This window comes from Halichoeres trimaculatus, unplaced genomic scaffold, assembly GCF_033239565.1.
Source record: "Halichoeres trimaculatus isolate MK-OKI-2021-1 unplaced genomic scaffold, fHalTri1.1 fHalTri1_scaffold_14, whole genome shotgun sequence".
NCBI classification, from domain to species: Eukaryota; Metazoa; Chordata; class Actinopteri; order Labriformes; family Labridae; genus Halichoeres; species Halichoeres trimaculatus.
Window position 1 is genome coordinate 14,170,570 of NW_027437192.1, and position 23,438 is coordinate 14,194,007.

The following is a 23,438-nucleotide window of genomic DNA, read 5'->3' on the forward strand; positions in this document are numbered from 1 at the left end:
GAAAGTACTGTACATATTAGACTTGACAAGAGTTAATATCACAAGCATTGTGGCATTAAAATGCATGTTTGACTTCAGAATTTTATTTTTTTTTTCTTTTTTTTAGCTTTGAAAACAATCTGAAATTTAATTAAAGTATATCACAGTATCATTACTATTAGTTTACTCATATGCCTATAACTTGCTTAATCATATGCCACACAAAAATATGAGAGCTGCCTTGTATATTTTTTCTTTTTGAAGTAAATGTGGATATTTTCGGAAAATAATAACATTTCTTATTCTATCTGTTTTGAAAAATAAAGAATGACAGAAAATCCCTAGATACTCTGCAAGTCTTTCAAGACTTTTATTGTAATTTTATAGGAATATTACGGTAACCTAATGTAGCAAAGGATTAAAGTGGGGCACACATGTTGGTATTTAATGTAGAGTAGACAAGACAAGCTGAAGGATAAAAGAGAACATGCAGAAAATGGGTGCAGCCTTAAAAGCACAAAAGACCCCTTACTGTTCAACAGCACCCCCATCCTCCTTTAAAAGCCGCCCCTTCCCTGTCCAGCCCCCCCTTTCTCTGGTCGAGGTGCATTGTGGGGAGGAAAGTCGTTGCCATTCGACCTCTGCGGGGCCTGCGCGGACGCAGCGAGAACCCTGAAATTCATTATGCGTTTAAAACCTTTATTTATTTCCGCATAACCTACATACTCTCACCGGGAGGGCCAAAGCGGAGAAAAGAAGCGACGACGGTCCATCTCTTTCGGAACATACAGCCAATACAATCACGTTATATTCTTGTCGGAGGAGGATACTGTTGAGAAAGTGAAGATTCTCAAATATATTAAGAAAAATGTCCGGTGAGAGAAACCGCAGGTCGCTGGCTTTCCGAGGAGGTGGATTAGCAGGGTTAACGGGTTCCAGCGGTATCGGCGGGGGGAACTGTAACAGCTGGGAGGCCCCGGCCTGTCAAGACCGACAATTTAACGGGAACAGGCCGGATCAGGAGGAAGACAGAGATCTGGGGGCAAAAGGATCATCGCAGAAGAGAGTGGAGGGCGCTGGGTCTGTCAGCGATAGCACGGAACCCGAGGCGGAGGAAGAAGAGGACCCGGAAGGGGGTAGCTGGGCAGCCGGGGACGGCGACGATCGTGTCGGCTCGGGGGAAGGGGAGGACGGGTCCAGGGAAGGAAGTAGCTTGACAGCAGGGAACGGTCCTAACAACACCGACGAACAGGAGTCGGGAAGCGGTGCGACTGGAGGCGAGACGGGCTCCAGGAAATCTGGTGTGGAGATGAGACCGCAGACGTTGCTTCAGAAACACTCATTATTCCACGCTTCGTGGTTGCAAGAATTTCCATGGCTTAAATTTTGCCAGGAGACCGGACTTATGTCCTGTTCTTGGTGTCACAACATTGCCACTAAAAACAGCGACGAGCTTGTTAAAGGCAGTCGCAACTACAAACGGGCCTTGCTGCTGAGACATCACCTGTCTTCTGAACACGGGAGAAATGACCCAACCAAACAGGTAACGTTGCCTCAAGTCTGTGACGGTTACCTACGTACCTCTAAATACCAGCTACAACATTACATACTGTATGTCATTTATTGTTTTGTTTGTCTTAAATAACACTTTTATAACTTTTTCACACAACGAAAACGAAAACAGGCCATTACCTAAGCTTCACAATTCCTTCTCCTGCCTGATTAGCTAGCATCAGGCTGCTAACCTGAGCTAACGACTAGCATAGCAAATAGCCGCTTGTAGCTCTACTGTCTGCCCGGAGGTGGGTGGCCAGTGACGGCAGTGGAAAGCCCCTGTTCCATGGTAGTGTCGTGACAGACCTGGTCAGTAAATGAGATAAGATTCCAAACAGTTTTCACAGTGACTGAAAGAAAAGTTTTTGTTTGACAAAGGTGTAATTTTTTGCCCCTGTGCCCTCAATCTAACCCTTCAGTCAAATCACTGGCATAAACCTGCCCCAGCATGACACCTGCTACTTACTACTACACCGGAGGCCGTTTCATTGTAAGGAATTAAGCACACGTCACGAATTACTTGTGATCATTTTTTTCCTCAGGAAAGTTTCTGATGATTATAATAGTGGTTGTGTTGGGTACTTTATTAAGATGTACCCTTTGTTTCAAGAGCAGCTGTCTTGATTGCTAGCTTGCTAGAGGTCACACAATAGCAAGAAAGCTCGACCCTATCAGCCTTTGGGGAACCGCACCCCTTCCCAACCCCCCTCCTCCTCCTGGCCTCTCTGGCAGTTCTGCTGGCTCGCAGTCCCGGGTGACCTCTGGCGCATTTCTTCCTCCTCCACCTCCTCCTCCCTTTGGGGAGCTAAATTAGAGGCATTGTGTTAGAATGACCCCCCAAAATCCATAGTTGGTGTCACTTGCAGGGCTGGACAAGAAGAGGAGGAGAGTAAATCATGTCGCCTGGAGCTTGACAGCTTGCCTGGCCCAAATGCAGCCTCTTGAATAGGCATGAATGAGTGAAATAGATGTCAGTAAATAGAATGACACGGCATCACCTGACCCTGTCCTCCACATATTTCTGTCTTAATGGGCCCCTGTGTTCTACCTTTAGGGGGTATGCAAGGATGGTGGGCCCTGTCCTTTCAAGAAAACATACAATCCTGACTGACTTATCGGTTAATTGGTAATCAAACCGTGGCTTAGGATGAGTACAAAGCTGATGACATTACATACTATTATTTTAAACTGAGCAAGCCATTGTTGATAATTGTTAAGTGATATCTTTATTGACATGTATGAAGCCTTTTATTGGGTGATTACTTTTATTGCAGTGTTTCTTTGATACTCTTTGAGGGACCTCGGTATAAAACAGAGAATGTGCACTTCCTGGAACACTTTGTTACCAAAGGGAATTTTCTCCTTCATTCTTATATTGAGACAATTAAGTTATATTTCTTTTACATGGACACTTTCAACCTGCTTTCTAGACAATGGTCTGAGCTGTTGGAGGAATAGTGAGTTGGTGCTATTTGACTCTAACTTGTGCGAGAAGAGGATTGGGCTACTGCATTTAGTTCCTCCCCTTGTACACGCAATCTCTAATCAGAATGACTTAAAGTGATCCACTAACTTGTATCTCTAATTGGTAAAGAGAGCAGTAGGAGTGGATTAGGGGCTTGGTGTGGCTTTCCCTAGCAACAAGGACCCCAGACGCTGTACTGAGAGGTTATCCAGGCCATTTCCTTATGAAGCACAGAGCCTGGAACATACAGTTCCATTCCTGAGATATTGGAGATGAAAATAAGATTGCTTTTGCTGTGTATATGTAGTTTTTTCACGATTCTCTGATAATGTGTTTCTTTAAGGACTGCCCTTGAAACAAAACTGTAATCTTCACATACACACACACACACACACACACACACTCACTCACACACTGCAGCAGGAATAGAGTCGCAGTGTATGTTAAGCAAGGCAGCATTGTGAAGCAGTACATTAAAGGGGAATTATGGTGTTACGAGGCAACCTCTTGTTCTATTCACCCATTCCTGACATTAGTCAGGCCTCTGCTGCATTCGTTAAAGCTAACTCAATTAGCCGTAGCACACCAGGGCTGCTGTGGTGAATGTGGGTCTCCATGGAGAAGGGGTCCGTTGTCCTTAATTGTCAAGACACTGTCTTGTGCTCAGATGGCTCCCTACGCTTACTGGCAAAGGTTAGGATGAGGCTAAAGTAAGTCATTAGGCTTCTTTAGATCAAGTATAACGCTGCACATTGTGACCTTTTTACAATATTGGTGTTTTTGTGTTTTTTTTTTCCTTTGTACACAAATTAGTGAAAGGTCATAAGTCAAACCTACAGTGGGAGTCACAGTCATCTCTTGGTGCCAGCTTATTCATCATCTGTTCTTAAAGTACGTCATAACTCTGAACTTTTCAGTCTCACATGTTACATTTTCACTTCACTCCATGTCCAGCCGAGGCCAATTTCTCCCCTCACTTCTCCTTTTTTGGTCTCTTTCTCAGCCATTCTTTATTTTCACCATTGACGTAAACACCTGTTCAGTAAACCTCTCCAAGTTACATACAGTACAACCTCACCAAGCCTTGAAGTGTGACAGCCAAACAATCGTTTTACCTGCGCTACCATGGTCTAAAAGAGGTGTAAGATAAGATAACTCTGAATTGATTCCCAGGGGTGAAATTTAAATACTGGGGAGCCTTTCAGGTTTTACCTCTTTCCCAGTTTCAGTGCAAACACCACGCTCATTGTTCAAAGCGAGTCTCCCCGACTGGGTATGGGGACCCACCCAATGGGGTCTGGTGTCTGCAGGGTAGATCAGACTTTATTGGGGGCCACAGGTCAGGGGAACGGGGTGGAGTGAAGCCAGAGGGAGAATTCTTCTTGTTGATTCCTCTACCCTCGTTCCTCTCCCCCAGTCCACCCCCTGCTCTTTGCCTCTTCTGTCAGAGCATTGTTAGGAGGCCGGGAGACGCTCAGTACAGCCCTCCCACACCTTAGGCCAACACACACAGTGGTATTGTTTCGACATCTGGGGACAGACGAGGTTGGGTGAGGAGGGGGGACTGAGAGAAGGGTACAGTGTATATGGGGAGTTAGTGCAGGGAGCGGTTGAGGTAGCCTCAGGGTTGGGCTGGTCATGGGACTTGTTTGATAATGGTTGTGGGGGTTAGATTAGTGAGCTGATGGGGGCAAACGTGTGCATGAAAAGTAAACAAAAACTGGCTCCAGTCAGGTCATTATGTCGTTTGAAGGAAGCGCAGTATCACATGATCTGTTAGAGATGTGTCTGACTGTGGCCAATGTGTCAATATGCTTGAATCTTTGAGTATCATAGTTTGCTTTATCCACCTGTAAATCACTTCTTTCTGGTCTAGATCAAAGGCTTCTTTTGCGCCCTTCTGCCGTTTGATTTTCCCCCACCTCCGCTGTCTCTGGCTCGGATAAAAAGCGAGCCACGTCATGAATTGGGGAGGTTGATATTGTCCCCACATTTTCTCTTGGCTCAGGCTGGTTTTGCCTCCAGCATCTGCTGTGCAGGGTTGGTCTGCTGGTTCTCTAAGCTCCTAGCTCACACGTGGCACATCTGGGGAAAGGATGATGCTGCTGCTGAGGCCAGTACAGAGCAACTTATCCAGTACCAGGCTGTCCTAGCCTGACTCTGAAAAGCACACACACTGTTGTGTGTGTAATGGATAAAAGCTGTGGGGAGTCATGGGGTTCAGGGGTGGGTAGCTTGGAAATCCTGATGATGAAACAGCTCCACAAATACCCAGGTACTAGGAATCTGAAGTTTCTGGTATTTTTAGCACATTTATACTGCTTTCCTTTTGATCACAGCTTCAAATCTCAACCTGGAAAGAGAAATTCATCTTTTTGGTCAGCACACACTTTTATGTAAAAATTAAACTGCGTGACAAACTACAGCACGACTCCAAAGCTTATCTGGCTCCTGCTGTCGCTGCTCTCCCACCTTTCGCATCAATATATTCCACCACAGCACTCAACCTGATGACCGTTCCCCCTCAAGAGTCTTTGATGTGTATATCAGGAATAATTTTTCTCTGCTCCTGCCATCCTCTCCACCTCGCCCGCATGTACCCTGCGTCCTTTCTCTGCCTGCTTGTGGGACATGCTGTGTAATAAGAGAGTGAGTGCAGAGCCCTTTCACAAAGACCCACAGTGAGTGGACAATGAGCCTCAGGGAGAGCACGGACTATTGTGAAGGCTAAAATGGGGTGACCCAACTCCTTCTCTCTTTCGCTCTCTTCTCCTCGGCCCCCTTCTGCTCCACATTTTCTCCTCCGTCCTTTTTCTCGAGGCTCAAGGTCTCGCTCTCTCAATCCCTGCCTCGTGCTCTTGCTCGCTCTCTTTGTGCGTGTGTTATCAGGCTTTTTTCTCCTTTGTGCCCAACCATTTCTCATCTCTTCACACTTATTTCTATTAGCTCTATTTCAACATTTTTTTCCTCTCAGAGCAGTGCCTGTGTTCTATTTCTGCTCCTCTTGTTTCATTCAGCCTGCAGAGTACTCGCACTGTCCCCTTCTCTGTCTGTGCTTCATTCTGCCTCTCATTTCAGTCCATCCCATCTCTCCATCTCTCCCCCTCCAGCTGTGGCGGAGGATGATAAGCCCCCCTATACTATCCTGTGTGCCCAGGCCGCTGTGGACAAGAGCTGCAGTGTGGAGGGAGTAGGGGTGGGGGCTGGGTGGGGACCTCAGAGAAATGGATTTAATCTGAATTACTCGAGCTGAAGCCCCAGCTGTGTGTATGTGTAGGCAGCTTGGTCTCTGTGTGAGTGTGTGTGTGTGTGTGTGTGTGGAAGAGATGGTGGTGGGCGGGGGCAAAAATGCAGGGCTGGAGCAATGTGAATTATTCTGGATTAGGACATCTGCTGTGCAATTCTAAAATGAGCTGGAGATGTATGCTGCAGCATGAGTGTGTGTGTCCAGTGTGCTAACTGTACTGCAGATGCATGCGTGCACTTCTCTTATTTTAATTTTAAAGGTTAGGGTGTGTGTTTGTCAAACTGTGTTCAAAAAGCTAATCCCTGTTTTAATGCACATGTAAAGAGTTTCCATATACTCCCTTCTCCTCTGCCCGCTCTGTACCAGGCTGGCCTTCTGCCCTGTTCAGACAGAGCAGAGGAGGGGGAGAGGGGCTGTTAAAGCCTGGTCCTCCTCCTATCCTTCAGTCCAGCTATCCTGCTTTTTTCTGCACTCTTTTCATTCAAATAACCACTTGTTTTACATCCCAACAAGCACTGCAATTAAAAGTCAACATAACTGATTATGTCAACTATTTAAAAAAATTGTCAGCACCAAGGGGCAACATAGGGTTCAATAACAGTGAAGCTGATGTAGAAGTGCTGAAAGTGATAATAAACTGATGATCCACTTGAATCTGACTGCAGAAAGACTTTAAACCACATACACACCAAGGCTAAAAAACAGATTTTTAGACATTAACAAACGTGTTTAAAGCGTGGTTCATCAACGGCTTGGATCTGAATCGCTAACTCAGTATTGATACTAGAGTCCGACCGATACGGAATTTTTGGGGCCGATGCCGATACCGATACTGGGGGCAAAAAAAAGCTGATATCCAATATATCAGCCTATCCGATATATCGGCTGATATATATATATATATATATATATATATATATATATATATATATATATATATATATATATATATATATATATATATATATATATATAATAAATTCATTGATATACACAGGATATATAGGCCTACTGTATATAATCACAAATCATTATAATACCCATATGGTTCAAGACAGAGACAGAATACTGTTAAATTAAAACAAGGAACTTAAATGATAAAACTGTCAACATAAGAACTGTAGTGTAAACCAATGATAAATAAGAACAAGCTGTAAACACAATAATAAATAAATAAGTCAAACTTTAAACACAGTAAGTATAAAAAAAAAATTAAAACTGTTAACACACAATGAGCAACTTACACGACGTTAAAACGCAGAATTATAGTCTTACATTAGGTAATGGTGGATGTGTGAAATAACAGCAGCATTTATCTCTGTTTATCTCTCAAAAAAGCAACTAACTCGACGTTAAAACGCCGTTCTTAAGTCTTACATTAGATAATGGTGGACGGAGAGGGCGGGCACTCGGGCAGTGTGAAGCTCAACACACAGACACACAGGAACAGGAGCGACAGAATCTCTGTGGAGCAAAAATTTTTATAATCTGCTACATTTTGGCCGATGTCGATTAATCAGTGACAGGCATAATCGGGCTCTAATTGATACAGAATGTATGGGTGGGGTAAAGAAGATATTAAGATCATGAGTTTGTCCAATCTGAGGCGCAGCTCAGATGACTGACAGGTCTGGCACCATATAGCTGTCAGCAAGGAGGCTCAAGACCCGCCTCTTTAGTTAGCATTTCCAATACAGCCCCCATCAAAGATAGGCTTTGCTTCTCTGCATCAGGAACAGACAGGTGACATCACGGAGACTACGTCCATTTATTATACAGCCTATGGTCAACTCAGGATTAGGGCTGCAGCTATCGAATATTTTAGTATTGGAGTATTCTACTGAAAATCCTGTCGATTAATCGAGTAATCCGATAAAATGCATTTTTGTTTAGTTAAAGAGCAGTTATTTTTCAAATGAAAATTTTTCTCTTTAAGAAACAGAATTTTTTGATACAACATGTCAATAAGAGCACTTGCTTTGGTAGCTCCAAAATTTGGAACTGGTTGAGATTCACAGATGAGCATGCTTAAGTTGGCAAGATTAACCCGAGATCCAGAATAGTACGACAAATAACCTAAAAATAATTATTTGATGCCCTAATCTCAACTTCCTGTTAAAAAAAAAGAGATGAAAATGATGAGAAGAAAATACTTTAGGTCTGAAAATTTGTAAAAAAAAATAAATAAAAAATAATAATCTTTGGTGTTATTGTTCAGTGCATTTAAAAGAGAAAATACAAGAATTTCCAGCCCAATTTTTAGATAAAAAAATTGCATACACATCACAGTACAGCATTGAAAGAGTTAAAAAAGACTAGCTTATTCAACCAATCCAAAAGAAGCAAAGCCTTCAGGTGTGTTGATATGAAATAAATGTACTATAATGGGGTGGCTCTGTCTGTATGAGCAGCTGAGGATAAGATAATCCAGAAGTCTTTGAGAGTTTACTCAGTGTCATGTTTTAGAGGGAGTGTCTGGAGTTTGAGTTTAATGAAGGAAAGGAATTGATCATGGGGCTGTGTAATTTGACCCATGCCTAACAGTGAACACGCCTTTCTTTGCCTTTTTCCCACCTCCTCCATAACAGGAGCCTGTCAGACCTGTTTCACCCCTAGGCCAGGAGTGTCAGTGTCACTCTGGGAACCCCTGAGGGTGTGTGTGTATGAGCTACAGGGTTACAGGAAATGAAATGGTATTCTCAAATGGGGTGTTTGTTCTGGATTGTGATGATAACATGAGTAAGCACTAATATTCAACAATAATGTTTGTCTCTCCTCCTCTCTTCCACATCAAAGGAGATGGTGAGGCCCTCTGACAATGCCAGCCCCTCCACTATCAGCTCAGAAGAGGACTACCGCAACAAGCCCAACGAGAACTCCTACTGTTACCAGCTGCTTCAGGAGCTGGACAAGCAGCGCAAGAGTGGCATCCTCTGTGACGTCAACATAGTTGTCTCGGGTCAGGTGTTCCGCGCGCACAAGAACATCCTGGTGGCGGGCAGCCGCTACTTCAAAACCCTCTACTGTCTGACCAAGGGTGAGGCCCAGGACCAGGCCACGGTCACACACCTGGATGTCGCTGCTGTGCAGGGCTTCTCAGTTATCCTTGACTTCCTGTACTCCGGGAATCTGCTGCTCACAAGCCAAAATGCCATAGAGGTGATGTCTGTAGCGAGTTACCTCCAGATGACAGAAGTTGTACAATCATGTAGGGCGTTTATAAAAGATGCCCTGAATATTAGCATCAAGCAGGAGGCCCCTGACTCTGTGGTGGTGGACTACAACAAGAGGCAGACGGTTGCCAAAGAAGGGCAGAGAGGCCTGGACCGAAAGCCGAGTAACTTCTGGGCCACAAGCATCCTGTCGAAGCTGTCGATCAAGGCAAGCGGGAACCAGGGAAAGGAAGCGATGGAAGAAGATGAAGAGAGCAGTAGGGTGAAGGAGGAGAACAGCGACATCGAGGTGACAGTGGTTGGGAGTGAGGGCTGTGCCCTAATGACCCCTGGAGCCTCTGGTAGCTGGACCCACCACAACGACAACTCGTCTGATTCAGCAGAGACCAACGAGACGCGGGCTGCAAGCGGCCAGGTATTCGTCTGGAACGAGCCAGCCACAGGTGGCGCCGCGGCAGCCCCCGCAGCGATAAAAAGAGAAGCACCAGATGCTGCGGCTGGAAGTGGGCGGAGGAAAAAGCAGGCAACCACGCGGCGTTTCGTGTACAACTTTCCACCTGAGCCTGAAGAGGGATTCGACGAGGGGATGTTCATCCAGCCCTCAGCCTCCTACCCCAGAGAGGACTTCTCCTCCCTCTCAGAAAACGCTGGTATGACAAACACACTTAACACATACACTCTGAGCCCTCACCCTCACAATTAATGCATAGCTTCCACTAGGACTTATGCATTTCTTACTTCCATTAGTCATGCTGTGCTCTCACTGTTAGAAAAAGAAGAATCTCACTTCACAGGTAGAGAAGTGGTGGTGTAACAGAACAGTGATCTGTTGAGTCAGGTAGTGTCTTTAGCTGTCCTCTGAAATTATACCTACTCGCAAATTCAACTCTTTATTCCTCAAATTAAAAAGTACAAAACTCAATTTCAATTCCCAAAAATCAATTTCAGTGTTGAAATTTTAATTTCAATCTAGAGTGGCATCACTATTACTTCCTGGAGCCACAGCCACAGACTGCAAAGAAGTTTTCAGTGACGTAATAACATTTCTGTGAATCTGTGCTTGATTCATCTCCCTCACCAGTGCAGATAGCGTAATGTTCATGCCACTTTGAATTAGAGTTAAATTTGGGGTGGAACATTTTTTCTGAAACTCCCCTGGAAATGTTGTCCCATTACTTTTCAAGATTTTAAGGGTTTTTAGCTGGTTATCAACTTGATTTAAAAATATTGCACTTGACTTGTTTTCATGCATGTCTGCCTTTAAAAAAACAAAATGTTTCATATTTATTCATGTATTTTGATCAGGTTAACTCCTGAAAAATCCCCCTTAATTTCTGTTTATTCCCATAAATTTCTAAAAATTTGCATTGAAAATAGAGATGCACCAGTCCAACTTTTCTGATCCTGGTACAGATACAGATTCCTGGGCTTCGGGTATCAACTGATGCCGATACTGATCCGATACAAGTGTGTAATAATAAGCTGCATGCCCTACTGTGGGATAAGAGTGGTAATGTTTTGAGCAGAAGACATAAAATGGGTACAAATGGAATTACTGAGGTTGATATTTATTAAAACTAGGGCTACAGCTATCGAATCTTTTAGTATTCGAGTATTCTACTGAAAATCCCATCGATTAATCGAGTAATCGGATAAAATACATTTTTGTTTAGTTAAAGAGCAGTTATTTTTCAAATCAAATTTTTCCTCTTTAAGAAACAGAATTTTCTGATACAGCATGTCAATAAGAGCACTTGCTTTGGTAGTTCCAAAATTTGTAAACACACTTTGACACATTTTTTGTGCTTTGTACATCTCATCAAATGCTGCGGACCCAAATGGCACCCGTTTCATAGAATGACCCATTAGTCTCCAAACTCCAGAAAAGAAGCCAGATTTCTTGCTAGTTGCTATTTTGTATAAGAGGTAGCTTGAGGGGTCTAAAAACTCTCTTAATATGAATCTCTATTTGAAATACCACCCTTTGATCTTTTTCAAAATTAAACGATTCCTCGAGGCGGAGAATTACTTGAGTATTTTTTGTAATCGAGTACCTCGAATCATTCGAGGAATCGTTTCAGCTCTAATTAAAACTAGAAGTGAATGAATGTTTAACAGCAGTTTGGTTTAAAAAAAAAAGCTTCTATAAGATCTAGCTTTAAGATACCAGGATCAGATCGATGCATCCCTAGTTGAAAGTTTCCAATTTTTAAAATTCCCAGAATTTTGCATCCCTACTCTTAATTAAAATTGAATCACAAAACACTAATTTAATTTTGTATTATCTAATTCAAAGAATAGAGAGCTGAACTTTCAAGTAATTCAAAAACAATTTGAAAGCATAAAATTCAGTTTGAAAACATCAAAATTAGTTTCAGATCATGCTTTTCAATTATGAAATACTTTAAATTCAGTCTGTAGTGGCATAAATCTCAGCCCATGCATGACATATTGTTCTCCACATGTATTTGTAGTGTAGCCAGAGTCTGCTGACGTTACCAGTGCCAGTTTCCCCCACCATGCTTTTCTAATGATTCACCCATCAGGGAGGTCATCAGGTTTGAAGAGGATAACCCCATTGGTCACATGACAAGTATTTGATCCTCTGCTTGCAGTCTGTAAATTTGGCATCATTTAATCTAGTGCTGGAAGATTGCACTGTTGTTACTTCAGGGTGGCGTGCCTCATTCATGCAACTCATCCATACAGGAACACTTCTGATCATGTTAAACCCCCATGAATATCATGGAAGCGATTGGTGCTAACAAGCTAAGCAGTGGCTGATCACAGCGGGGAGCACAGGCATGGTCGCTGCTTTCATGATGTACTTATTGATCGCATCCACAGCAAAATGCACAGAGTTACAGCTCTAAATCTGTCTGCTAACCCCTAACAGCAGGAATGATCACTTATCAAGCATTTAGCCTGGCGTGCACGGCCAACAAGGAAGTCACTCCAAGCTCGATCTTCACTAATCACTGCAGAGCAGGGGGCTTAGGGACATAACACCCACCTGGTGTGCTTTGTGGCTGCAAAAGTGCTCAGACCTGTGATGAGTAGTGCTTCAGATCAGTGTCCTACAATGATTACCAGTAGAAAATAACTAGATATTCATTTTTACAATGTGTTGAAGAAGGGATTGTGGGGTATTTCTTTATAGATAAGATAATCACAGCCTTTTTTTTGCTTTAAAATGAACTCTTTATCCAAGGGTTGGTAGAATCAGTAATAAAGCGTAAGCCACTTAAAAGGTCAGAGCCATTCAATCAATTAATTTTCCAATCTTGCTTGTTAGAAGTTTTGCATCCCTCCCTTTTCTCTGCTCCCTCTTTCTGTCACTTAATCTTCCCATCCCTCTGCCCAGCCTATCCACTCTTAGTAATCTCCCCTCGGCTCCAGCCTTCTCCTTCTGTCAGCCCCATTAAGCTTGGCACTCCACGTAACCATAATGATATCACATATTAAGTGGAGTGGTATGGATGGGAGGGGGAAGAGAAGGAGGAGGAGGGGATGTGTGAGGCACAAAGTGTGTGGAAAGAGGGAGAACTACATTTTGTGTGTGTGTGTGAGAGAGAGAGACAGAGAAGAGCCCTCCCTAATGCAGGCAAATGAAGAAAGCCGGGGAAACATTTCTTCCCCCAGGCCTCCCTAAATGCACTTGAATGCTCTTAGTGCCTTCAACTCCTCGTAGGGCTCTTATAATGTGTGCACGGAGTGATCGGGGGTGTTGTAATTGCTAAGAGAGACGCTGGCTTAAAAACAGAGTTGGTCTGCATGCATGTGCACCGTCCTCTCCCATCCTTCTGCTCTTCATGTCTAACACTATGTACTCTAAGTTTCCAAACAAAGGTCTTAAAGTAGACTGTTTGTCATGGTAAAAGCTTTCAAGGCAGCTGTTTACCACTAAAACATAAATTAGTGTTTGTTAATGTCATCCATTCATTTGCTTTACATTTTTTTGTTTGAACATACATCAGGCCGAAATGTGCATCACATCCCCCCGATGCTGGTGTTAAAGTGTAAGACGGGCTTAAGAAAGAATCATCTAGCTTTGATGTCCTTCCAGTGTCCCTAAATGTTCTGTACATCTTTTCACATATGCTGCATGCTCCGTGATTGTGCAAATTTTCCATTTCTGAACAGAAAACCGTCTGTCCGTTCGGTTCCCACAGCCTCTGCGCCTCTCCTCAGGCCTCGGATGGTCTTAAACTGCATAAAGTGTCCGTTTGTTGTGGCTCAGTCTGAATATGTGTGTCACATGATGTCTCAAGTTTTACTAATGCTTTAGTGAAATATTGCTTTCCGTAGCAAAAATGAGAATGCATTCAGCTATTAGTCATGTCCACTGTGGGTTATTGGATTCCACATTGTTGATGATAGTCATGCAGAAGAGACAAGGAGGGTTTATAACTCTATTTGTGGGCATGATCATCAAAACCCTAGTTTGTTATAGACACACTCTCTAACTTCATGTCCCTCTCTGTGGTCATTTTCCGCATATTTCTGTCCAGCCTTATGAGCAGTCGTCCACCTATATTAGCTGTCCCAGTTTCCAACAGTGATGTCACTTGTCTGGCCTTCATTTTTCTTCAGTTTGATCTGTGCAGTCATGCTCCAAACACTGGAGCCCTAATTCTGTTTTTTTTTTTTGTGCTACTTGACTGTAGACCCTTTCAGTGTCTTTGATATGCGAGTACAGAGATCTTGTCACAGTTAAGCGGCTAAGATCCTGTGTAGAACTCAAAAAAAAGTTTAAAAATTGATAGGTAAAGAAATAAAATAGGATGAGATTAAAAAAAATTGTTGCAGCAGCAATTATAAAATCCTATTATAAAATAAGAACAGAATAGGAAAATTGAGTATAAAGAAATAAAATAGAATACGTAAAAGCTTAACAAAAGAATATAACATGGAAAAAAATAGAATTAATCCAAATTTGACAAAAATGGTATGAAAAATCATTAAAATTCAACACAAAAATATTAAATGGATTTAATTTAAAATTGACAGAACAAGACTGAATAAAATGAAATTATATTCAGTAAAATATAACTAAAATAAAATTGAATATAAATGAACAAAAAAAATTAAGTGAAAAGAAATTAAGCCAAGTTTAGCAAGTAAAAAAAAATAATTGAATCAGGTAAAATCTAACAAAATTTAATGGAATTAAAAATAATTAACTAAAATTTCACAAAATTAGATTAATTAGATAAATAGAAATAGCTGAAGTTTAACAAAATAAAACAATGAATCAACTCAAAAGAATGAAATAAAATAGAATACACAAGATTCAACAAAATAAAAAAGGGAATAAAATAAAAGTTAAGATGGACATATACTGTATCAAGCACATTTCTGCACGTGACATGTTTATAATTCACAAAACTGTATAAACTAATGCTTTGTAATGGCAGTGCTTTTGAAAACTTGATCTACATTCCTTACAAACAGTCAATCTAGAGCTCATGGAGGACATTTCATTTTCTATCAAAGTAAAAGGTGTAACAGTTCAGAGTCACATTAAGATGTGTGTTGAACATCAGCGTTAGTTTATTGATCGATGAGTGCTGCTCTGTCTGCTCTCATGATGCTGAGCCCACAGCCAACACTCCTGCCAGCAAATCGTTGAGTCTTCTCCAAACACGGCTGTTGGGTTGTTTAAAGGGTGGGTTCTGCAGAGCAGGTGGAATACATTTGCATACCTGCTGTTTTCTGCCGAAGCACACAAACGCACCCACAGTAACTTCCCCCAATCCCTGCGAGGTGCAAAGCTTTGCGGGGGCTGTCCCTCCCCTCCCTAATCCACTCTAATGCACTGGGGCTGTCCTCACTATTCCAAATATTGACCCAGGGAGAGTGAACACACACACACACACACACACACACACACACTAGTACACGCTCAACGGGGCGTGTCTTTAATAGGCTCTAAGCACTGAGGCTGGACACACACACACACACACACACACACACACACACACACACACACACATATACACACAGGTGCTCACACACAAAAGCCAAATGTAAGCTGAGCCAGTGTGAGGACTCCACTCTCCTTCTCTAATTAACCCCCTCCCTTCTGGAGCCTGCTTCCAGCATCAGCTTGTTGCTCTGGCCTGGGGGGCATGTTGGGGTGTGGGAGGGCAAGGCAGGGAGGACGGGGGACTATGTTGTTTTACTTTAGCCGGACCCTGTGTGTTTGTCTGTTTTGTTAACTGAAACCTCCATTGTTTCATGTGGGGGTCGGTTAGTTGTGTACACGAGGCGTTGTGAGGTGTGCACCCCCCCTCAGGCTCTCAACCACCTCTTTTCTCTCTTTCTCCCTCTCACTCCTTTTGTCCCCCCTCCCCCTCCCTCCTTACCTTTCCCAGAGCTGGCCAATCAGATCCAGTATAGCATCATCCAAGACTTACAGCAAGGGGAGTCCTGGGAGAATGGTAAGATGCTGCACTCCTGAGCCGACAGCTCAAAAAAAGATCTGCTTCTGTGAAACTTTAACCAAAACTCATTTTGGTTTGGAGTGTGAGCAGTCAGCCATGAGAGCAGTCTGACACACCTCTGTTTATCAACACACCATCAACCAAGAGTTTCAGGCCTTTGTTGATCAGCACAACCCTTTGACATCAAGTGAGCTATCTGAATATCTCTTTGTTGATCAGTTTGCAAAAGATGTGTGGAGGTCTGCCCGACAGCAATCTGATCACTACAGACCAAAACCACACAAGATGCATAGGAAGGTTAGTATCTTCTCAGCAAGTAGCTCTTGCTTGTAGTCAGAGGCAAAATGAAGCATATTTAAACACTAGGAGGCACTTTGAAATGAAAACAACTTTTTCTCAAGTGGTTCAGTTAATGGACACCAGGTACCCACAATGCATTTCACAAAGACAGAAAATAAGTTGCTTACAACTTGAAAAAAATGAAACAAATTGCAGCTGATAATAAAACAACTTTTAACTCCTCAGAGAACCAAAACTAATAAATTTAATTTGTATTAACTTTGATTGACACAGTCACAGCTTTAATGGCAAGGGAGAAATTTTAATTAAAATCATCTTCAGGCTATTTTTATAGTCATGGATTGTACTTCAATTTAATCTTGAACCACTTAAGTAGCTCTGTTGTTAAAGAAGTTCCCCCTGTGGTAATTTGGGGTCACAAGAAAGGGCAGTTTATACAAAAAGCACCTCGTTTCTCTTGCATAAACTTGCCGTCTTATACAGCTGTTCCAAGTTTAAGACTTTCTGAGTCCACTCTTTGACTCTGTGTTGTGGAGCCAATTCAAAACAGTTGAAGATGAGTAGAGAAACCAGGGCTCATATGTGACATTTCCTAACTTCCCTAGTAAGTTAACCTCACTGAAGCAGACTTTTCATTTAGCTCATCGAAAAAATTTTCGAGCTGGATTTCTTTCCCAGAGAAGCAGCCATCTTTTCCTCGCAAAAAACAACAGACAACTCTAATATGCTCTGTGATTTGATAAACCCTGCAGTGTGCACTCATTGGTGTGAATAGATCAGGATTTAATAGGAAAAAAAGAGCACATTGGTTGATAGTCTGCTCAATGGAAAGCATAAAACTGCAATATACCCTCAGCTCTCCTCCATAACCAGCTCATCGCTCTTCCACAAGGTGCTACAAGGCAGTAAACCACACACGCACACACACACACACACACACACACACACACATACCCTCCCTCTCTGTGAATACACAGGTGACCTGTTTCTTATCAATCCCCCCTCCACCTCCCCCCCTAGCAACCTGCCCTGACAACGCCTCTGTTGTGTGCTCCCTGTGTCAAACAAAAGACCTGACCCTGTTCCCCCACTCTCTCAGTCTCTGTCTCTTCACTGCACTCTATGTGGAGCCTTTTTAAATCAATACATTGCTCATTTATTTGGAAGGCCAGCTGTCCCCTGTAGCTTGTTAGCATAAACACCCAAAGACAGTTAACCCGTTTAATCCCAATTATATTACTGCTAAATAAGTGCATGCGTATGCTTTTTTCCCATTATTTTATGCTCTGTTGATTTCATCACCATGATGATAGAAGAGCTCAACAGACTGATCGCGACTGCTGTCACTGTTACTAATGAAGATCTGTTGATTATCCTCTACTAAACTCCATCATTGTGCTTTTTGTACAGTGTTACATTACTACCTGAGACCAGTATCATTGCAGACTGTTTCTCACCAGCAGTTACAGAGCAAACTGGCCCAGTCCACAAACTGCTAGCTCATTACTGTCACAAAAATAAGTTTAGTATGTGAAGTGAAACTTTGGTAGCAAACTTTTACCAAAGGAGCTGTTTGTGTGTGTATATCAGTTTGTGGTTTCTGATTCTCTCTAATGGTTCCCGTATCTTAACTCAGTGATACAATAAACAGGATATCGGTTCTTGACACGCCCTGCTCTTATTAGTGGATCTATAGATGCAAATGTGGCTTTCATGATGATTGTCTTGTTGATCATCTTTAGACTTGCCGTAATGACTGGAATATAAGAGACTGTTCGTTTTCTTCAAGTAGATTTAAACAATCTAAGACCTTGAACAGCTAATATTCGTTATGGGGTGAGCAATCACTCACACCATAAGTGTCAGGGGGATGAAAGATGGAAAGACACATTGATTGAATTCAGTCAAAAGTACCAGGTACCGATTTGTGTAAAATCAAAAGTTACCATGTTGAGGTACCTAAATGCATCCTCGTGGCTGTGAGGAAGTGGAAGAGTAGGCAATTTTCCATGCTGGACATGACAACAACATTTGAAGGTTATATATTAAAGAATAAATATGTTAAATTGAAAAATTGTAAAATTTTATTATTAAACAAATTTTTTACCACATAGACAAAAAAGTAGCAAAAATTGGCACTGTTGAGTACCGATACTGATCGCCAGATACCCGGCATCAGTACCATATCGTTTCTCATGTGAAAGGTACCCATCCTTAATCGTAGCATAACAACAAAGCAATAATCTTACAAACACTAAGTCCCTTATTTTTGTGCTATGGTACGAAAATTACAGATTTCTTAATCAACCTAATTGTTAGTGAACACCTTTATGGCAAGTCATTTACAGCAGTGTTTTATTAGATTTGATTTATATGTAACCGTTTCATTTAAAAGATATTGAAATGCATATATTTCTAACCTTGTGTCGCTTTGTGTCTTTGTCCAGGGGAGTCCTCGCACCTAGCCCTCAATAAGCTCAAGTGCCCCCACTGTAACTACATCGCCAAGCACCGGCGCACGCTCAAGAGGCACCTGATCATCCACTCGGGCGTACGCTCCTTCAGCTGCGACATCTGCGGCAAGCTGTTCACCCGCCGTGAGCACGTCAAGAGACATTCCCTGGTGAGTCTGCATATGCACCGGCTCCTCTCCTATCTCCCCTTAACATTGTGTGACGCGCGTCCGCCATCTTCTGCCAAACACTGCATGAATTATTTTGGCCACCCTCTCATCTTGGCACTCTGCTTCATTTTTTTTGTGTGTCTGGCAGCTTTCAGCACAAGAGAGTGAGGGCTAAGAGATGGTTTTGAAAGGAGCTTTGGTTAGGAGCTGGCTGTGATGTGTATTTTCTAACGTAGAGAGGATCTTTGGAGTCTCACACAGGGTGGTAGAAAACAAGAGGCTCTTCTGACTTTCATAAAATGTTAAAGTTAGATTTTTTATAATCCGAATTTTCTGTTTCTAACATATGACTGTATTGACAGTCAAGGAACAGCTGAATATTTGGCTTATCTTTTTAAAAGGTTAAAAGAGTTGGTTTCGACCACTTTCTGTCTCTTTGTTCAAGATGAAGCTGCCACAGGCTTAGTTAGCTTAGCTTAGCATGAAGACTGGAGAGACACCGGTGAGCTTGGTCATACCTACTTACTGATGCTTTAATGTGCATTTGTTTTCTACAGAACCAAAGAAAAAACAGAGATTTTTTTTTGCCAACTGGCTGCTTAGCTTAGCAAATTTGCTCACAGGTGCTTCTAAGTGTTTAAATTGAAATATTTAAACTCTTTTAATTTTTCTTTTCTGCTAAGCTAACTGACTGCTTTTGGTAATGTTATTCTTGTCTGACAGGTGAAGTCAAGAAAGAACATGAGGCTTTTTTCCACGTTAATGGAACTCTCCCTTTAATTGGTAAATCACAACTTTAAAGTTTCCTCATCTAACTGAGCTGATCTTCTCCTCCCTTCACTCTCACAGGTGCACAAGAAGGACAAAAAGTACAAATGCATGGTGTGCAAGAAGATCTTCATGCTTGCAGCCAGTGTTGGTATCCGTCACGGCTCGCGACGCTATGGCGTATGTGCAGACTGTGCCGACTCGCACCAGGCAACTCAGGAGGGCCTGGAGGGCATGGAGTTTCCACGCGATGAAGACTTCGAAGGCGAGGAAGTGGAGGACCTGGAGGGAGAGGAACCTACCGATAACGACCAATCAAACTGGGGTGAGAGCAACGCCGGTGCTGCCCCGGAGGAGGACTGAGAATTTCAACAAGCTTGAGAAACAAATAAAGAAAGTTGATGTTTAATATATATGTATACAAAAACCTAGCTGGTAAACAATCAACTCCAAAGTGCTATCAAACCTTGAGGTTACTTAATTGTGCAAGTATATGACAAAGAAATGGATTTGAACTGAAGAAAAGCTTTGGTAGAGTTGGAACTCCAAGATGTACAGATTTTATTATTGTTGAAATGTGTCCAACTCTGGGCCCAGCGCCCACCAGAGAAAGATTCTAACCATGAATAATATGATGAATCAGGTTTTGGTGATGTATTTTTATTTCCTGTTTGTGGGGGAGAGTTGGGTGGGGTGATGTAGTTTTTTGACTTGGGTTAGGCCAATCATCTAAAAAAAGCGAAATGTTAATTATTTAATTTATGAACAGAGGTTATAATGGTCTTATCAAATGCTATAATTTTATTCCTGTTTCTGTCTGCAGGCAGAGGTGCAGCAATAGCTGCAGCTTTCTGTACAATCTGAAAGTATATTGCAAGGTGCTTGTGCAAATACACAGAAGAAGAGCATTATTGTCCACAGGAAGACTTTTGACTTGCTCTGTAGATCATGTTTAGATGCGCTAAATATTATATTATTCTTTTTTCTTCTTCTTTTTTCTTTTTCTTTTCCTGCACAGATCTTGGAACCAAATAATCTGTTTTGTGACTCTAATGTATTACAGCCATATTTATGATTAATTTAAGAGGGCTGTGATATTGTGCCAAACAGACCGCACACCAAGATTAAGCAGGAACAAAAACTACTGAAAACGCTTTAAAGGAAAAAATAGACAACGTGAGTTTTTTTTTTATTAATATTATTAAGCGGGAAAATATTGATTTAAAAAAAAGCGAAAGTACAAGGGGAAATGTTGCTAGCTTTATACAAATCACGGCGTCACAGTAACACTTTATTATTATTAAACAAAAGCATTTGACTTTCACTTAAAGCTTGAATTTTGCCAAATGATGAAACGTTTGGTGCTGTAATGCTTGTCGCAGAATACTGGACCTAAAGGCTATATATGATGTTTATAATCATAAAGCTTAAACTGACTCAGTTAAACATATATGTAATCAGCTCGTACTATAGAACACTGTTGTGCTACGGCGACTATCAGGTATGCTTTGCCATTGTTTTTAAGCTTCAATTTTATTTAATGCACACACACACACACACACACACACACACACACACACACACACACACACACACACACACACACACACACACACACACATAAACATGCACACACCATATTGTAGAACTACCGGCAGTACTTGTTTTTGACATTTTAAGGACCTAAGTGGACATCAACACCTGTATGCGTTTGTTTATATTTGGTACTGAGTTAAATACAGTTTATATATTTAAATCACTTGAACCTTTGGTTGTTAGGGGACGACTTTAGCAGGAAATCATGATGTGTGATATTTAAAGACGAAAAGAACTCCATTTTTTCACGTTAAACATATAAAAATGTCATCAGTTTAATTTGATGTAAGATTGTTTTGACTTTTAATTTTATTTTTAGGTCTGCCAGGTAGAAAAACACTTTGTTCCACAAAAAGTGAAGCTCTATGGCGCCTCATAGACATGCACTTAAGTTTGTGTTCATGAAAATAATTTTCTTTTGTTTCTTGGCTTCCCCTAAAGCGGGTCTGAATGGAACTATATAAAAACTGTTGTGTCTTTCTTCCAATGAGCAACTTTTTTTTATTAGACTCTTTGTTTTTTTTGTTATTTAATATTATATATGTATTGACTCCAAATGCAATCAAGACTGTTAATTTCTATTTGTCCAACCAAAATTGTTGTTTTTAATTATTGTTGAGATATAATGTATGAGAAAAGCCAGGTGAAAACTTGCTTAGTGTAGAAAATCCTTGCTCGTGTCTGTAATTGTTGAGATTTTTAAATGTTTTTATGCTACAGAATCATTCACTTTACCTTAGATGCATATTTCGTTTTAATTTTGTCCTTCTTTTCCATGGATGTCTCCTCTCTCCTTTGTTCTTTCATTAAGCACATATTTTCTAAGGAAACACGGATTGTTTGCGGGTCAAAACCTTGGAACAGCAGTATCTGTTCATATGCAGTGGATCATACAGCTCGTAATGAAGTGCTAATGATACAGAAGATATGTAACTTCCCTTTACTCTCAGTGGAAGAAGATATATTTAAGTCATAGAGATATCCTGCCTCTTCGTGTCACTTTTACCTAAAAATCACTGTGGAAGGGGTTATTACACACATATATATATATATATATGTTGAGAATATATAAGATAAATATATATATATATGAAGAATATATTATTTAACTAGTGGATTTAAGTAATGGAACACATTGACAGTTGGCTTTGGACCTCCTGGTGCGGTGGTTTTATTTCCGTGAACTCTAACCTTCCACTTCCTGTCTCTGTTCACGCCGTGTGCTCGTTCATCACACCATCCTGTCGTCTTGTTTGTTCTTTTGATACTATTTACCATCCTACTGATTTTACTGTAATGAATGAAACTCAAAACGTTGATGTATCATTTTCGATTTTATGCTGTATTTGTTATATGGACAAAAAAAACAACAGAGCAAAAAACACTACAGATGTCAAGCAGAGGTTTTTTTTCCCCAGCTGTATTTTTTTACGCTGTCGCAGATGGTTGTATTTTTCAATCTCTTTCGAACTTTAACAGTGATGCAAAACTCGGGCCGCGCCTCAGTGCCCTCTGAACACAAAGCAAATTCAGGTTACTCTTTTTACGTTTTTATCAAAGGTTTTCAAAGATGGAACTACATTCTCCTTTTTTCTGTCTGAATTGTACTACTGTTCCTCTCTATACTACATTTTAAGAATAAAACTTTGATATTGCTTTAACCCTTTTGTCCAGTTCCTGTTGTGTTTTTTTTAAACTTCACTCCTAGTGCAAACGTATTTCTGTTTGGGCGAAGAGAATAAAGAAAACGGCACTGAACAAATGCAACAAATGTTTTTCCCTTGAAATCGAACAGTTGCAGGTCAGGTACAACCAGTCTCTGATTATATTTACCTTTTTCTGTCACACCGTCTAACGAAGTGCAGCCAAATACCCTGTAGGGTCTAACACGTTTTCTTTATCGGCCATACAAGATTATGAATCCTATGAAAATAAACATTTTAAGTATTGCAGATCTTTATATGGCTTTGAATAATTTGTTCTATCACTTTTTTTTTTATTTTGAAATGTATGTTTATTTATTGGTTGTTTGGAAAATAAAATGTGAGGAAATGGAAAGTGTCTGACAGCCCAAGATGCTACTCTTAACCTATATTTTATTTAACTTAATATATAAGTGAGAGAAAGAGTAAAATGTTGATTAACAGAATTTGATAGATGGCATATCATTTCAACTCAACAGTCAACTAAATATTATTCCACAGCATATCAGAAGTTGAAACTACAAACTTCACTTTTATATATATCATTTTAAATGTCCCATATTATGCAAAATTCACTTTAAAAT

General features: G+C 41.2%; 1 protein-coding gene across 2 annotated transcripts; it reads left to right on the top strand.

Annotated features, from left to right (window-relative positions):
* The first annotated feature begins 557 nt into the window (after positions 1–557).
* zbtb10 (zinc finger and BTB domain containing 10) lies at positions 558–22,775 on the top strand. 2 transcript variants are annotated; one of them, XM_074686249.1, is made up of 5 exons: positions 558–1,522; positions 9,042–10,068; positions 15,796–15,861; positions 18,612–18,787; positions 19,637–22,775. In XM_074686249.1, exons 1-5 carry the CDS (start codon positions 848–850, stop codon positions 19,916–19,918), a joined length of 2,226 nt encoding a protein of 741 aa, XP_074542350.1. In that variant the 5' UTR covers positions 558–847; the 3' UTR covers positions 19,919–22,775. The 2 variants fall into 2 exon arrangements, with proteins under 2 accessions (XP_074542350.1, XP_074542352.1); XM_074686251.1 differs by lacking the exon at positions 15,796–15,861.
* Positions 22,776–23,438: the final 663 nt, after the last annotated feature.

Bases quoted from the DNA above. Each gene is read 5' to 3' on its own strand.
- zbtb10 (XM_074686249.1), top strand. From the start codon at position 848: ATGTCCGGTGAGAGAAACCGCAGGTCGCTGGCTTTCCGAGGAGGTGGA. The intron at 1,523-9,041 runs GTAACGTTGCCT...TCCACATCAAAG, and splicing joins GAAATGACCCAACCAAACAG to GAGATGGTGAGGCCCTCTGA. The intron at 10,069-15,795 runs GTATGACAAACA...TACCTTTCCCAG, and splicing joins CTCCCTCTCAGAAAACGCTG to AGCTGGCCAATCAGATCCAG.